The 17,490-nt window shown below is 26.6% G+C and overlaps 1 protein-coding gene across 4 annotated transcripts in view; it reads left to right on the top strand.

The window, feature by feature from the left end:
* Positions 1-17,490, top strand: part of LOC107066912 (uncharacterized) — a 92,488-nt gene that overhangs the window by 4,252 nt on the left and 70,746 nt on the right. The window contains exon 7 of one of the 4 annotated variants that reach the window (XM_015321963.2): positions 1,159-15,524. The exons of the other annotated variants lie outside the window; for them this stretch is intronic. Within the exon in view, the coding sequence (XP_015177449.1) occupies positions 1,159-1,736 (578 nt within the window). The 3' untranslated portion in view covers positions 1,737-15,524. Of the gene's footprint in view, positions 1-1,158; positions 15,525-17,490 lie in introns of those variants that run through there. 4 annotated transcript variants of the gene reach the window in all.

The raw sequence follows: 17,490 nt of genomic DNA, 5'->3' as shown, positions 1-17,490 counted from the left end.
AGGAGACATTTGACACTCAGAGGCTAAAATAGGCCCAAAGTCCACAGAGTGCAGTTTGCAGTTAATCAGCTGTATTGTATGAACGTTACCGATATAGCCCGAATACCATTAACAACAATGTCCTGCGTGTACATAATTAAAAATACCCATCCCAATAAGCTTCATAATTTTTTTGTTCTCATGCTTTCACGCGCGTATATATGCATCGCGTATATATGCGTATATACATTATATATTAGTACTACACCTTTAACGCTGCATTCAGACTCTGACGAGTAAGTGCTTCTTGTTAAATTTAATGCTCCAGTAACTTCGTCAACGAGAACCATCTTGCTATCACCAGCATCATTTGCTTTCTTGTTTACTAATGATATAAAGATCATATTTACGATCTCGGTCGGTTATATAAATGTGCTATGTACATATTGCTTTGATTTGAAATGATAAATTACTTTTATATACCTTTCGTTTCGTGCACTATATATTTCTGCATTGAGTTTTCTTAAAGAAAATGCAATGATTATTTGATAACTAGTTAAAATACACGCACAGAGTTATACTAAGATATTTTGATTGTGCAAGAGCACTACTCTCTATTGTAGTTATATCGTCCAATTTTTATTTGTCGCGAAAATAATAAATTCAATTAAAGTTTCCATTATCATTGATTAAAAACGAGATAAAAATAATCTTTATTACGATTATCGAGATAGATTTATAACTCATTTAATGGTTAACAGTATTAATGCATATAAAAAGTCTGATTTTCTGTGTAACATGCACGAGTCCACCATACCATGAAACAGTTCACAAGGCCAAGACCATTATTCCTAACGGATTATCATTATTCGCTGATCCATGCTTACCATTGTTTTCAAACTATGTGTTTTCCCTTACCACAATATCGTTATGTTATCTATGATTCGATTCATTATATCCTTGCAAGTTGCTATCTTGCAGGATTTACATTATACATGTACCGTGCAGGCAGCAAATTTGGGTAGTGCTAAATAGGGTTTTTGCTGGTTGTTGCTGTCCTGTGGTGGGTGGTATCATTTTGATATTATTCATGGTGTGAATAAAGCGTGGTGCTATGCTATGGTAACGTGTTATGCTGTGGGCTGCTACCGGTTAGAGCAAGTTGTGTGTGTGTTGCAGCTGACCTGCGTAAACTGCACTCGCTGGACCCACGCCCCTGTCCTGTGTGCAACCGCATGTACAGTAACTTGTCCAACCTGCGGCAGCACATGCGCCTCATCCACAACCCTCAGAGTGTCACATGCCCTCTATGTAACAAGCCCTTCAAGACCAAGCTGTACCTCAAGCGTCACCTGGTCAGTTTCCACGAACTCAGTGTGGCGGACAGGCAACGTCAGGAGGAAATCTACCATCATCAGGTTAAAGTTCAGGTTCAAGGACAGGGCGGTCAAGCACAGGTTCAGGGTGGAGCTCAGGCTCAAACACAGACACAAGTTCAGGCTCAAACACAGGCTCAAATTCAGGCTCAAACGCAAGCTCAGGTGGATAACAAAGTGCTCTTGACCGCTTCTGCTCCGCTCTCTCGTCTTCCCGTGGAAGATACCGGGGGGAGCGGAAGTGGTAATGCCGTAGAACCAAAGCTGAGAGCTTACCAGGCACAGGCCGGGGATAATTCTTATTCCGTAGAGGTTGCTCAAATTGGTGATACGAAGCATTTTGCGAGCGGAATATTGCAGTTCGATGCTTCGTATAACTAATGTATAGGTTTTTATTTATTTTTATTGTATTTCCCAGTATCATTTTGTGATATATAGAGAAGAAGCGAGATGAAGTCAAGTTAAAATTTATTATTTAGTGAACTTGTGATTCAATAGGAAACGTATCTTTACAGTTGATCGACAAGTATAGATAGAAATAACGTTACGATACAAGGCTGATTCTGTATTTAGGTGATCAGAAACTAACTACTGTGCAAGATGAGGCACGGGTGTAATACGTAATTCGAAATTATTTAAAAAATGACGTACGGAATTGCAATACTAAACGAAAGTGCGTTGTCATCGAATGCGCAACGTTTAACCGCATTACACTTTTATTTCTGTGCGTAAATGAAAAGTTTATATAGGTCGTATCTAACTCGACTATCATCGATACGATTATTAAACCGTGTACATAGGTTTGGGAGACTAGTTTACATATAATATCCCGTGCCTATTCATCATATAAAGATGATGAACGTTAATAAGGGGGAAATGACTAAAAAATATGCCGTAGGTGGAGCAGCCATCCCACCTCGTACTGATAATTCTGCAGCCGGATACTTGTTGTTTTATTTAATGCTATACAGTGTTATACAGACTACAGATATTTACAACAATATTATATTCTTACAGAGAATTATATTTACTTTATTATTGCAGCGCAATGTGCAATGACATAGCTCGTACATGATATATTTTTCACATGCATACATTGCAATATACAGCCAATCGACAGCTCTCAACAGAGTAATAATATTTATTATTAACAGTTATCAACAAACCGTGATCGCAACTATGCAGCAGATTGAATTAAACAATATATAATAAGGGGGCATTGTTTGTGCTGGTTTTTTTCTCGCATGAACTTTGTAGAAGATTTTCTTTTTTTTTTTTTTTTTTTTTTGTTTAGTTTTGTTTTTATATATACACATGTATATAACTAATTTCTTTTTTTTTTTTTTTTTATTAGTCTCTTTATACTTAAATTTATATAATTTTAAAATACTCGTGGAATATAAATCTTGAATTTCGACGAGTCACGCATCAGTATTATTAGGAATTATTTTGGAAATATCTTTTGTGGATTAGGTAATTCGAAGGTAGGATTTTTCTTTATACGTATATATATATATATATATATATATATATATATATATATATATATATATGAAAGTAAATTCACGAATAATATCATTATCATGCGTATATTTGAAATTTGTTGATAATGCATGTTTATTGGTGATTTACGCGTTTATGGTATTATTATATCTTTCCTTTTCTTTTTATCTTATTTTTGTATATACACAGATTTACATTTTTGAGTTTACGTAATGGTTGTTTTCTTGTTTCTTTCTTTCTTTATTTAGTAGGTTTAAAAAAAAAAAAAAAAAAAAAAAAAAAAAAACAGAAAAAAAACAATACAGAGGTATCTTTTATCTTTCTTTCATTCGACGTTGTTAAAGTATTTTTTAATGAATTATAATTATGACAGAAATAAGCCAGCATAGACTTCTGCTACACAATTCCATAGCCATAGTACCACACAGTACAACTCAGGATCTTTTATATTATATTTTACAGATGACAATAGTTCCATAAGTACGATTATTTAAAATAACGATTTTAAGAAATAACTCGACAATTAATATTACTTAAATTCGTTATTTTAAATAAATCGTACTGTTCAAATGACAGGCTCCTTACCTCACATACAATCAAATTACTAAACAGATGCAGCTATATATTATTATAATATATTTACATACAACAATTTTACAATAGTACCGGAAAGTTGCAACGACTGCGACTAAAACACATATTACCAATATTATACAAACGGTTTTTATTATCTGTTATTACATTGGTAAGTGATTGCAATGTTTTTTTACAAGTTAAATGTACTGCGAATGTACATTCGAAACTTTTGTTTACAATACAAATGGATGCCCAGCATAAACTAACAATTAGTACCGAAATAAGATTAGATTATAAATGTTGCATATCATATTATAAATATTGTTATACATTTGCCAAGCAGAGTTACATTCGCCAATTGTCAGGCATTGGATCAGACGCAGGCTTTCATTTCAAGTTTTTATTTAAAGAGAAAAGAAAAAATAACGGACAAAAAAAAATAACAAAAAAAGAAAAGAAAAGAACAAGAAGAAAAGTAAAGCAAAGAAAAAAGATAACAATATAAATTCCAAATTCGCGTTCTTAACAAAACAGTAATATATAATTAAAAAAAAAAAAAAAAAAAAGGAAAAAAAAGAGAAAAAAAAATTGACGAAGCGCCTTGAACAAGTGTTTTTCAATACAACCGAGATTTCAGTCCTTTTTATACAATTTTAGAATTTATTCGTGTATATTTTACAGGATGATAACCATAAGATCGCGTAGTAATTAGTTAAATTTTTCTTTTAAAATGGCCTTACATTTTAATCGTATAACAACAACAACAATTACAACCAACCAAGACACAAATACACACAACAAGAGGTTTTTATTATACAATAATAATATAAATGCAATAGAGAGATATATGACGATAAATGTACAGTTCTTTGTTACAGTCACACCGTTGATTACGGTTAATGTATTTAAATCATAACTCCGTCTATAAAGTAGAGTACAACGTGTGCTCTCTTTAACAACAGAGTTTTTTTACCACTAGTGCAAATGAAATCCGTTGAATTTATAATAAATGGCGTTACTTTGAAAAAGGCCTAATTCACTAACTTTTTATATCGTCACATAAATATATATATATATAAATCTATATATATGTATATATATATATATATAAATATATATAAAAACATATATACGTATATATGTATATATATATATATATAAAAAAACAAAACTGATCCATTGCCTGAGATCCATATATACACTATGTATATCAGAGTGATGTGTTACAGAAATATCACACAATAGTAAGCATCATTTGACAAGCCATACTTCGCTGGGCATTGGAAACCGGTTACCTAGCTATATTACTACCTACACAGTGCAGTTTTTAAATCTCGCTGTTACACTTACAATTATGTCCATTTCTGATTGGGTGTTCGATGGTTGAAAATTAAAAAAAAAACCATAATAATATTGTGGGTGACAGTTAAAACAAATTACAAATTAACATTATTACAATTAGAAAAAAAAAACAAATCAACAAAAACAAACAAATCAACAAAAACAAACAAATCATACAACACACGTTACAAAAAAATTACATGCAAAAGTCGATCGTTCGGTTTATGAGCATATATATATATATATATTGCATTACAAAGTTATACTTTTGAAACAAAATATTATAATAGAAATGAAAATCAACAAACATTAAAATAATGAAAGATAAAGAATTACAACAAATTTCTGGCTATTAAATAAAACTACACGGTTTACGAGAAAGCAAGGTCCAAAAACTTAAATAGAAAGAAAAAGAAAACAAAAGAAAAGAAAAGATAAAAAAAAAAAAAATCCCAAAAAAATGATACGAAAGGAAAAAATAATCTCTTCTGTATATTCATGAAAAATAACAAAATCAATTAATTATATTCAATGAAGGGGGTATAAATAAAGAAAGAGAGAAAGAGAAGGAAAGAAAAGAAAAGGTTAAAAAGAAAAAAAAAAAAGAAAAAAAAATAGTGAGAAAGAGAATGATGAGAAAGAAAGAAAGTATGTGTGAGAGAAAGTGTGAACATGAGAAAGAGAGAAAGTGAAAAAAAGAAATAGAATGACAGTGTGAGTGTAAGAGAAAGGAAGAAAGAAAGAAAGAAAGAAAGAAAGAAAGAAAGAGAGAAAGAGAGAGAAAGATAAAAAAAAGGGTGGAAGAAGAAGATGAAGATGCAAAAAAAAATACAAGTACATACTTGCCATTCCTGAAAGCATTAATTATTAATACATATTTACATACTTACATAAATTACATATGTATATGTAAACAATAAGAAACAGAAAATGAAGTAGAAGATAAAGAAGATGAAGATGAAGATGAAGATGAAGATGAAGAAAAGTAAAATATAATTCTTGGAAAGATGCATTTCCGTTTCGCGTTTTTAATATCGCGATTTATCGTCTGCGATAATAATTTGTAATATCTTATCATCCTATTATCTAATAGTAATTGTATTACCATTATTACATATTATCGTTAAACACACCACACTACTACTATTATCATTTTAATGACGGGGGCTTGGGGGAGGGGAGGGGAGGGGGTTAAGGAAGAAAGGAAGGGGATTGAAGGAATAAAGGAGAATAATTTTTTATTCTTCTTTGACAACTTCTTTACATATAAAATGCGTTAAGATGAGGGGAAAAAAAACAGATAAAACATATCTCGGTTGTTTATCTTTCACCGAGTAAATTTCGTTTGCTAAAAAAAAAAAAAAAAAAAACGCTCTGTGCTCCTTTCACTCGATATTTTAAGGATTTAATATTAATTAACACACATGAAAAGGAAAACAAACTGAAAATGAAAACACACACATATGGAAAGAGAGAGAAAGAGAGAGAGAAAGAGAGAGAGAAAGAGAGAGTGAGAAAGAGAGAAAGAAATAAAATACAAAGTAAGAAAGGAACGTGAATGAAAAAGTGTGGTAGAAAGATTAAGGATAATGAATAAGGATAAAAGATAAGGATTTAAGGATAAGGAAAAAAAAAAATCACACACCTAATCTCTTTTTAAAATGCATTTAAAATTATGTGTTGTATATATGTAAATTATTATGCAATTTGTATGAGCGTCAAATACGAAAAAAAAAAACCATAACAAATGGATAAGGGTGCCGGGGGGGGGAGGTAGGGATTTAAGGGGGTAAGGTGTAGTAAGAGGAGAAAAAAAAATGGTATTTCATATTCGAATTTGCCTAGTTACTAAATAGCATATTTAGGTAATAGGGTATCTCATTGCTACCCCTTTGATCAAAAATAAAAGGGTAGAAAAGAGAGAGAAAGAAAGAGATAGAGAGAGAGAGAGAGAGAGAACTTTAAGGGTTTCTTATTCGAACAAAAATGGACGATCTCTTTTTTTTTTTTTTAACTCTGCGACATGTTTGAAGGAAAAAAGAAATAATAAGTCAAGTTTTGTGTGTATTACGAACACACGATAAGTAAATTAGGTGAGGGTAGAGGGGGTTAAGTGCAAAGGAGGATACGAAAGAAAACACAAACAAACATAAAATAACAAAAACAAAAAATGAATTAATTAATTTTCATCTAGTCATTCGAAAGATCGATGATAAAAAAAATATGTCGTCGTTCCTTTATATTTATAATCTTATGTATTTTAAGATGGAGGGTATTTCTAAAGAGAAAAAAAAAGAAAAAAAGAAAATGAATTTTGTCTTTCAAACAAAAACACTTTCGTTTAAGTTTGTTTTTTTTTCTTCTTTTTTTTTTTTCGTTTCTAATCTATTATAATATATATGTATATATATATTATACAGGGTGATACAAAAGTCGGTTTCTTTCAAATAAGTTTAAACAAATGATTATTATTCATTTTTGCATTGTTGTATATTCATCTTATTTTATTTCTTTTTTTTGTTTTCATTTTTGTCGTTCACACAAATTGTTCAAATTGATATTTTCTATTAGATTCATTGTACAAAAATAGACTTTTAATTACTCATATTTTTGCAATATGATTGGAGAACACGATCCCTCTTTCAGGAATTTGAACATCAATTTTTTTTATTTGGTGATCAAATTTTCATACGACTATTCGATCAATTGTTATTATAACTAATCTATAAAAATTTTTGTTTATTTTTTATTCCAAAACTTTTGCGAATACAAAACAAACAAACAAACAAACAAACAAACAAAAAACAAACATATAAAAACAACAACAACAACTTTTTAATTTAAGTTTGCGTATTATACGAGGAAGATTGGTCGAAATATTCGGAGCCTTTGACAAAAAAAAAATAAAAGAAAAAGAAAAAAAAACAAATATATATATAATATAACTTTTATTTTGAAAAAATAAAAGTGAATTTGATTGAGAGAGAAAAAAAGAAACAAGAAATATTTTTTCTACGTTAGGCTCACAACTATAATTCGACCTATAATCACGTATAGTATGTACTATTATTATTATTATTATTATTATTATTATTATTATTATTATTATTATTATTTATTATTGAATCTTTATGAAATTACTTTATTGAAGTTCACATTTTAGTAAAAATTTCAATTATAAAAAAAATATTAGGTTATTAACTATGAAATGTCTGATTACTCGGATTATTTTCATCTCGAAATCAGACATTTCATATTTAATGAACTAATACGTATATATATATATATATATATATAATTGTTATGTTTTATTATTTAACTATAATAATTTGAAAATTACATGTAATATTTTTCACAAATTGGTTTACACGATTTTTATAATAAACGATTCATATATTTAGTATGTACTATATTATATAGTATATTATGTATGATATATATATTAAAAAACCGACTAATCATGTTTAGAAGAAAAAAAAAAAGAAAAAGAAACTAAACCGAAGGTTATTATTTATACATTTGTATTATTATTTTACAAATTGTTAATTTTGTATATATATATATACATCATATATATATATGATAATAGTGGATTAAAAACTTTCATTTTTTTTTTCTACAAACTTATTTTTATATTAGACTCAAAAAACTTTTTTTCAATTGACCCAAGTATATATATGTATATATATATTTTAAATTTTTTGTTGGTTGACACAAAACAAAATTGAAGAATCTTTTATATCTTTTTTTTTCCTTTTTGGTACACTTAATAAAATATCAACGAGAAGTTTATAAAAAGTATTGTTTAATTTTAATTGATTGTTTATAATTAATTATAACACACACACACGCATACACACATTTATCTATGACATTTGTCTTCTTACATTCTTCTAATTGTCTTTTATTAAGTTATTAAAGGATTATAGAAACTAGGATTATAGGAAATTTCACTTCAATTTATTATCGGTTGAAATTGATCTAAATTGGATTCAATTAAACGAAATACACGTGAATAAAAAAAAAAGAACAAAGAAACAAACAAACATATAAAAATACGAGATAATTAAAGTTAAAAAAAAAATTAAAATAATAATAATAATAATAATAATTATAATATTATAATAATAATGATAATACCCACCAATAATAACAAATTCTATATGCATACATACATATATATATATTTTTATTGACGAACGTGTGTTGTAATCGCAGAAAATGAGAGATTGTCACGAAAAAAAGAAAAAAAAAAAGAAACATGTTCGAATAAGAAATCTTTACAATTTTTTTAACGCAATACCTTCGCGATAAATAAATAAACTGCATTTTTATGTAAAATCTCTTGTTTCTGACACTTACGGTATTAGAAGAAAACGAAAAAAAAAAAAGAGAAAAACAAGAAAAACAGATAAAGAAAGGAAAGAAAGAAAAGGAAAGGAAAGGATGATAAGAAAATAATGATAAAAAAAAAAAAGAAAAAAAAACAAGTACATTAAAGAAAGAGAAGAAAGTGGGTGGAGTGGGGGAGAAAGGAAGAAGAAGGGAAGGGATATGAGCAAGAAAGTATACGAATGGATCAAAAAAAAAACAAAAAAACTTATTGAAAAATAAAATAGAAAAAGTGTGAGAGAAAGTAAGAGAGAGAGAGAGAGAGAGAGAGAGAGAGAGAGAGAGAGAAAGAGAGAGAGACAGAACGATGACAAGATAAGAAAATGGACAGGAAAAAGGAGGATTGAGAATGAAGGGTGAAAGAGTTAAAAAAGGGTTGTTGAAGGATTGAGATGAGCGTAAGCTTAAGCTGCATATATGGCGTTTATAATTACGCGTGGTATTAATATCTAACGAAAAGGTTAAAAAGAGACATACACACAAAAAAAAAAAAAAGAAAAGAAATTAAACTACCCTTTTACACACAAAAAACACATTGACACGCTTACACGTTTTCACCATAAAAAGAAAAATGACACATATGTACACACATAATCATACACGTTGCACAAACACACAAACACACACACACACACACATATAACGCAGATCAGATCAGAGCAATGCAGAGACATTTTAAACAAAAATGAGAGAAGTTCTTTGATTAATTGTATTGTATATATATATAAGAAAAAAAAAAATAATTATATATATATAAAGGAGACATTTTTCAAACCCACGTATCCGAATACCCCTAACAAAATAACAAAATAAAAAATAAAAATAAAACGAGTATTTCGCTTTTGAAGTAGTCAACGCTAATATATTTAAGTGCGATAAATATATTTATTCGAATGATCGGCGTCAAATCCGAAAGAAGTAATTTTAGTACACAATTTATCCTAAGTGATGATGATGAGGACAAAAATAAGCCCGAATATATATTATAGCATTTTTCTTTTTTTTCTTCTTTTCTATTTTTTCAGTCGCGACACTATATCAATTATTATGTATTATATATATATATACCTATTATTATTATTATTATTATTATTATTATTATTAATATCATTGTCATTAATTACAAATACAATCGTCAATCATTGTCAACTTCATCATTATAATCACAATCATTATCATTGTCATCGTTATTATAATAATAATAATAATAATAATAATTATTATTATTGTCTCATTATTATTATGATTATGTGATTATGATTATGATTATGATGATGATGATTATTATTATTATTATTATTTGTTAAGTAAAAATGTTAATTACGCAAGTGATGAAAGAGAGGAAAAAGGATAAGCGTACGACTGATGTCTTTTTGATGATGGTGATGATGATGATGATGATGAATGAGAGTAAAGTGTATATGTAATTAAATAGTTAATGAGAATTAGTTGTATGTGTATGAGTGTGTTCGTTCGTCTGTTGCGTTTGTTTGTGTATGTGTATGTGTGTGTGCTGTGTTTGCAAGAGAGGAAGAGAAACAGAATAAGAATGAGAAAGAGACAGAGATGTAGTGGAAGTACTAAAGGAAGCAAGAAAAGAGATAAATGAAGAAGAAACATTGAAATTTGATATAATTTTCGACCGTATTTAAGTTTCGGTTGGAAATATATTTTCTTGAATGATTCATAAAGAAAGAAAGAAAGAAAGAAAGAAAGAGAAAGGAAGAAAGAAAGAAAGAGTAAGAAAAGTTAAGCTGTGTTTCAGTATACTTCTCTTCTCCTTCATAAAAAAACTACTACTATTTACTATTACTATTACTACGCTAACTACTACACAACTACTATTACTTACAATTTTAGTATAATAATAATAATAATAAGGAGAAGAAGATGAAGATAAAGATGAAGATGATGAAGATGAAGATGAAGAATATTAACGCACGAAAGTAAGGGGAGGAGAGGGGTGGAGTACGTTGTTTGTATTTTTTTTGTCGACTACGAGTATTTAAAAAAATATTTCGTTTTTTTTTTTTTGTAACAAATTTCACGATGACTGACCGGGACAGGGTTTGTTGTTTCTTTTTTTATTATTATTATTATTAAACTGGGTAAAAAAGAAAGAAAAAGAGAAAGAAAAAGAGAATGACAATGAGAGAGAAAGAAAAGGGGGGGGGGTTGAAAAATGAAGATTACAAATTAAATCGTACGGGAAAAGAGGGTTGTTCCTTATCGAACCATCCATTTCATTGTTTTTTTTTTTCTTTTAATTTTACATTTGTATATATTCATTTTTTCTTATCATTATATAATAATTAGTTTTTTTTTTTTTTTATTATTATCATTTTATTTGTATCTAAGGTCGAAGCATATAAGGGAAAGGGAAAGAAGAGAAAAACGACGTTTAAAACAGAAGAAAAAAAAAGAAAAAAAAATATATATTTTTCGAATAGTATTTTCATCCTTCGAAAAAATTTTGTTTAAATTATAAAGTTCTTTTTTTTTTTTTATTATTATTTTCAAATTGCAGTTTTTATCCTCGATGATTTTCTGATTTTCAATTTATCACTTTTTCGTTTAACTATTTTCTTTTTTCTGGTTTTTCCTTTTACAATTTTGATTTTCCTGTTTTTTTTTTTTTTTTAATCGTCGGGCACACGTGTACTTAATTATTCAAAGCTTCGCAAGAAAAAAAAAAGAAAATAAAAAAAAAAATGATCGTAAACGAAAGGGGGACGCATCTGAAAAAAAAAGAAAATAAAAAAATATTTTTACGAATATATTTTTTAGAGAAAGAGAAAACAAAAAAAAAGTTTTACGATCGAAAGGGGGGTTGGAATTTTTTCTTTTTTCTTTTGCGAAGCAGTTTAATCATTTATGTGTTGTTTTTTTTTTTTTTTTAATTTTTGGTTTTTCTCTCTTGCGATCGACTTAATTTTTTTTTCGTACATCGAACGCAAGAATATAAAAAAAAAAAATTGTCGAAACTTGTTCATACGTTTCATCGATTCCTACTGCTGTTTTATGCAGTTTATGTAAAGCGTTTTATTATTATTATAATTTTAATATAATTATCATTAATATTATTATTATTATTATTATTATTACTATTTAATGTTCGAATAGAATAATGATGGTTGAAGTATTTTCCTTATAGAAGGGAATTTATTATTATTTTCTTTTTTTTCACGGTCATGGCACTTAAAGATGTAAACATTTCTACATTGTAATCAATATGGGGTGTAATTTGTGGTTGTACAAATTTATATATATATATACACATATATATATTGTTTTTTATTATTGTATTAAAATTATTAAGTTTATTATTATTATTATTATTATTAATTATTATTGTAATTAATTATTGCGTAAGATGTAATTTTTTTTACGTAGACCTTTCAGTTACGATTTACGTTATATTTTATTGTTTTTTGTTTGTTTGTTTGTTTTATATTTAACAATAATCTTCCCTTATATTTCTTTTTTGTCGCGTTTAAAAAAAGAAAAGAAATAAAGAAAAAAACGAGCAAACAATGAATAAAATACAATAACATTAAGACTACGTTGTAAAGTAGTATCGTAACCGAAAGGATAAGAAAGAGTATAATAAAAAAAAAAAAAGAATAAAAAACAAGAAAAAAAAACTTTAAGCAAAAGAAATATGTTAATTGAAGTATTTTTCGTTAGCTTTAATTTTAAACAAAATTTATGCGTCTGATTTATAAAAATGAAAAATCTATGAGAAAAATTGTGATATGTAATCGTATTTATATTATTATTATTATTATTATTATTATTATTATTATTATTATTATTATTATTATTATTATTATTATTATTATTATTATTATTATTATAATTATTATAATTATTATTATTATTTTTATTAATATTATTATCATTATTATTATTATTATTATTATTATTATTATGTATTATTATTATTATTATTATTATGTATTATTATTATTATTGTCTCACATAATTTACTTTGTATTTTCTTTATTTGATAGAAGGTGGAATATTTGTAATAGAAGCGTTTTTTTTTTTTTTTTTTTTTAATATTAATTTAATTTAATTTAATTTAATTTTATTCCATTTTACTATTACACTACATGATCAAAATGTTGTCTCGATATACAAAATAATACTTTAATTAAGTATTCGTCGTGGTGTTATTATTTTCTTTCTTTTCAATTCAATACACACACATCTCTCCCCTCTTTTTCTCTTTTTTTCTATTTCTATTTTTTAGTTTCATTTCTATTCTCTCTTTATTCCTTACTATATTTTTTTTTTTCATTTGCACCCAATTAGAAGGAAAATGGTTGAATCTCAAATCCTTGAATGGAAAGGTACCAAAAAACAAAAAAACAAAAATGATGAACAATGATAACGAAACAGAAAAAAAAATTGAAATAAAAATATACGAAAAAGAAGAAAACAAAAAAAAAATAATTTAACAAATCACATCGATTATTATTAATTATTTAAATCTAATTGTCATTTAGTTATTTTATTTTTAACAATGTTATCAATGGAACTATTTTCTTTTTTTTTTTTAAATAATAATTTGCACGTAGAAAAAAAAATAAAAGAAAAACAAAGAGGAAGGAAAAATATGAGTTCGTAGTTTCATCTGTTTTATGTTTTTTTTTTTTCATTTTTTTTTATTTATTTTTTTATTAGTTGGTATATCGTACCGTCCTCATTAGCGCGATTTTACCCTTTGAGTGTAGAATAGTTTTACCTAAAATGTTTTTGTCCAAACAAAATAGTTTATTATTAACCAGATTCTAATAATAAATTATATTCAATAATTAAAGTTTTTGTTTTTATGAATAGAATTTAATTAATTAATATAAACATTATAAATTTTATTTTATATTAATATTAACAAACACATATATGCTTCGAACAATAAGGTTAGTAATTTTTATTAAACGCGTATATGCGTCCATAACACTCAAAGGATTAATAAAAACAAAAATCAAAATATATTTTATCGACGTTCAATTTCTTCTTTTCGTTAGAAAGATAGTTTATAATTTTTTTCATTATTTAAATAATTAAATTAATCGTAATAAAAATAATGACGATTATCGTACTACCTATTACTATTATTATTATTATTATTATTAATAAATTAATCCCTTAAGTTGCTGGCTCGAGTTAACTCGTGTGGCGTTGCATTCTATGCTACTGTAAAAATTTTGATTAATTTTGTATTGTTTTTTAAATTTATTTTGCCAAGACAATGTTCTAAATTGTGTTTTTTTTACATAAAAAAAAATGGATTTTTTTTGGCCGGTTTTTTTTCAAAAAAAAAAAAAAAAATTCTGCCTTAAGGGGTTAATTAATGTGTTAGTAAATATGAACGTGATAATTCTGATAACATTCTGCACACATGTACACTATAGTTCCTATATTATTATATTTTCTATTTTATTACAAGATATTATTTTTATCACATTATTTTTTCAATGAGAAACGAGAAAAAAATTAAAAAGGAAAAAAGAAAAAAAAAAGGAATAACCCTAAACAAACAAATAGAAATGGAGAACTGTAAAAACGAAAGGGGAGTTAAAAAAAAGAAACTTGGAGTTCATCTTTTAAATGGGGGAAAGAAAAGAGAAATAAAAAAATAAAATAAAAAACATATAAAAAAGGGTAGAAAGAAGACATGAGCAAGGGAGTAAGTTGTACGAAAATAATAATAATAATAATAATAATAATAATAATAATAAAAAAGAAAAAAAGAACAACTCGCGAATTCGTTCTCGGTATGTGCAAAGAAACAACCCCTGCCCCGCTCCCCAAATCTTCTCCTCTTTCCCTAACTAAAATAAAAAAAGAAAAAGGGATGGAAAAACAAAATGAATAAAATAAAGAGAGAGGTTAAAAAAAAAAAAAAACTGTGAGAGAGAATAAGAACGTAAAATTAACACAAGAAAAGAAAAAGAGAAAACAAAAAAAAAAAGTAAGGGAAAGAAAAAAACAAACGTGCGTTTGATTGTGTGCGAGATGAGCAAAAGGAAAAAAGGTGGGGGGGGGGGAGAGAAGAAGAAGAAAAAGAAAAAGAAAAAGACAAAAACAAAGAAAAAAGAAATTTTGAAAGAAAACAAAAAAATTGGTTCGTGCAGGTGAAAGGTGGAAGGGGGGAAAAATAAATATCGCATGACTGTAAAACAAAAAAAAAATACAAGGAAAAAAAAACATGGTCGAGTTTTTTAAACAGACAGAAAAAGAGAGAAACAGATCGAATGTGTGTGTGTTGGTATTGGTGTTAATGTTTGTGTAAATGTGTTTATGTATGTTTGTATGTCGTATGTTCCGTACGCGAGTGAGAGAGAGAGAGAAAGAAAGAAAACACACAGACAGAATAATGTATACGTGAGTTGTGTGTTTGTGTGTGAATGTGTGTATGTGTATGTGTATGTGTGTGTGAGTGATAGTGATAACGATATTTCTCGACCGAAAAAAACATTTTTGGCAAAAGCGGCGCTTTTTGTTCTGTATCCGATAAATAAAAAAAAAAAAAAAAAAAAAAAAAAAGTAAAAAATTACAAAAAAACAAAAAAAAAACCGAAAAATAATAATAAGAAAAACTTATAAAACGATATAAAAAAAAAAAAAACAAATACAAACCATTAACATGTCAAGCGAATACATTTGAATAAAGTAATTCACATTTGTACGACACACACCCGTGCGATTGTTATTTATTTTTCAAAGCATTACGCGAAGGTAAATGATATGATTGATATAGAAAAATAAAGAAAATAATAATAATAAAAAAAAAATATATAATATAATGATTTTATATATCTATATATATATACATATATTTACATATATAATAATAATTTTCATTTTTATCATACACATGTTAATAGGATTTTATTGAATTATTAATACTTTTATATTATTTAAAATAGTATGTTTCTTTTTTTTTTTTAATTATTTATCAATGATTAATATTTTATTTAAAAAATAATTTTTTTTTATATCCATTAAAACCAAGAACTTTCCTGACATTTTGAACAATTAATTTAATGATTTATTTTATTATTATTAAAATAGAAATTTTTTCTCATGTTAATTTTGTAATTAAATTATAGGTTAGAATCAATATACATGTATGTATATATACAGTAAGATTATACGATTTATTTTATTATTATTTTGAGATAGTTATTATAAAAAAAATTTGTTTGACGATTGATAAAATATGTGAAAATGTTGTTTTTGAGTTTTATTTTTTATTTTCAAACTACGTCATAAATTTTAATCAATCAATCAAATATTTAATTACAATATACGTGTATATTATCTCATACACGTAATAGAAAAAAAAAAAACAAATAAAAATTCTCTTAGAAAAGAAAAAGAAGTAGAACAAGAAGAGGAAGAAGAAGAAGAACAACAACAACAACAACAACAAGAATCAGAAGAGGAAAAAGAAGAAAAAATTGATCGACAAATTTTTGGTAATAAGTGTTGTATAAATTTTTAATCAAAGGAAAAAATGTATTGCAATGAAAATTCAATGTGAACGAAACGTGCCCAGTAATTTTTCTTTTTTTTTTTTTTTACATCTTTGAAGCTTGTGAATTGGGGGATTTTATTCTAGGTAAAAATAAAAGAAAAAAAGAAAAAAAAACAGATAAAACAAAAATCGAATTTAAAAAAAAAAAAAGAAAAGAAAGAAATAATAGGAGATACGACTAACTTCACGTGCCAAATACGCAGAGATATTTCGAACATGGCTACCACCCCCTACCACCAAGTCCAATTACCAGACTCTAACCTAAGAGAAGTACATAGGATAGATAAAATAAAAAAATAGAGAGGGGATTCGAGTACTATTCCAGGTATTCTTATCGTTTTATATATGGGTCTTACTATTCGCAATTCCATGGTATAAATATATCCTGGAACTTTTTCCAATATCCATCCTAACCTCTATTCTCAATGACTTTCAACCATTACTACCACCACCATTATTACTCACCACCAGAACCACAACCACAACCATTATTATTGAACACCTTATCTTTCAACTATTACAAATTTGACCACTAATATCTTTATTATTATTATTATTATTATTATTATTATTGATTGTATATTTGGTTGGGGAATAAGTTTCTTCGTATTTTAATGCACAAATATTTTATACAAACCCTTTTTTTAAAAATGATTTTGAAAATCATTATTATTGTCACTTTATTTTTCAATTATTATAACTGTTACCATTATAATATCATTATTATTATTATTATTATTTGCTATATATTATATATTTAATTGGGGAATAAGT

The sequence above is a fragment of the Polistes dominula genome, unplaced genomic scaffold (assembly GCF_049000335.1).
Source record: "Polistes dominula isolate Pdom_NZ unplaced genomic scaffold, Pdom_raw_medaka contig_28, whole genome shotgun sequence".
Lineage (NCBI taxonomy): Eukaryota > Metazoa > Arthropoda > Insecta > Hymenoptera > Vespidae > Polistes > Polistes dominula.
This window is presented reverse-complemented; position numbering and strand designations above follow the sequence as displayed.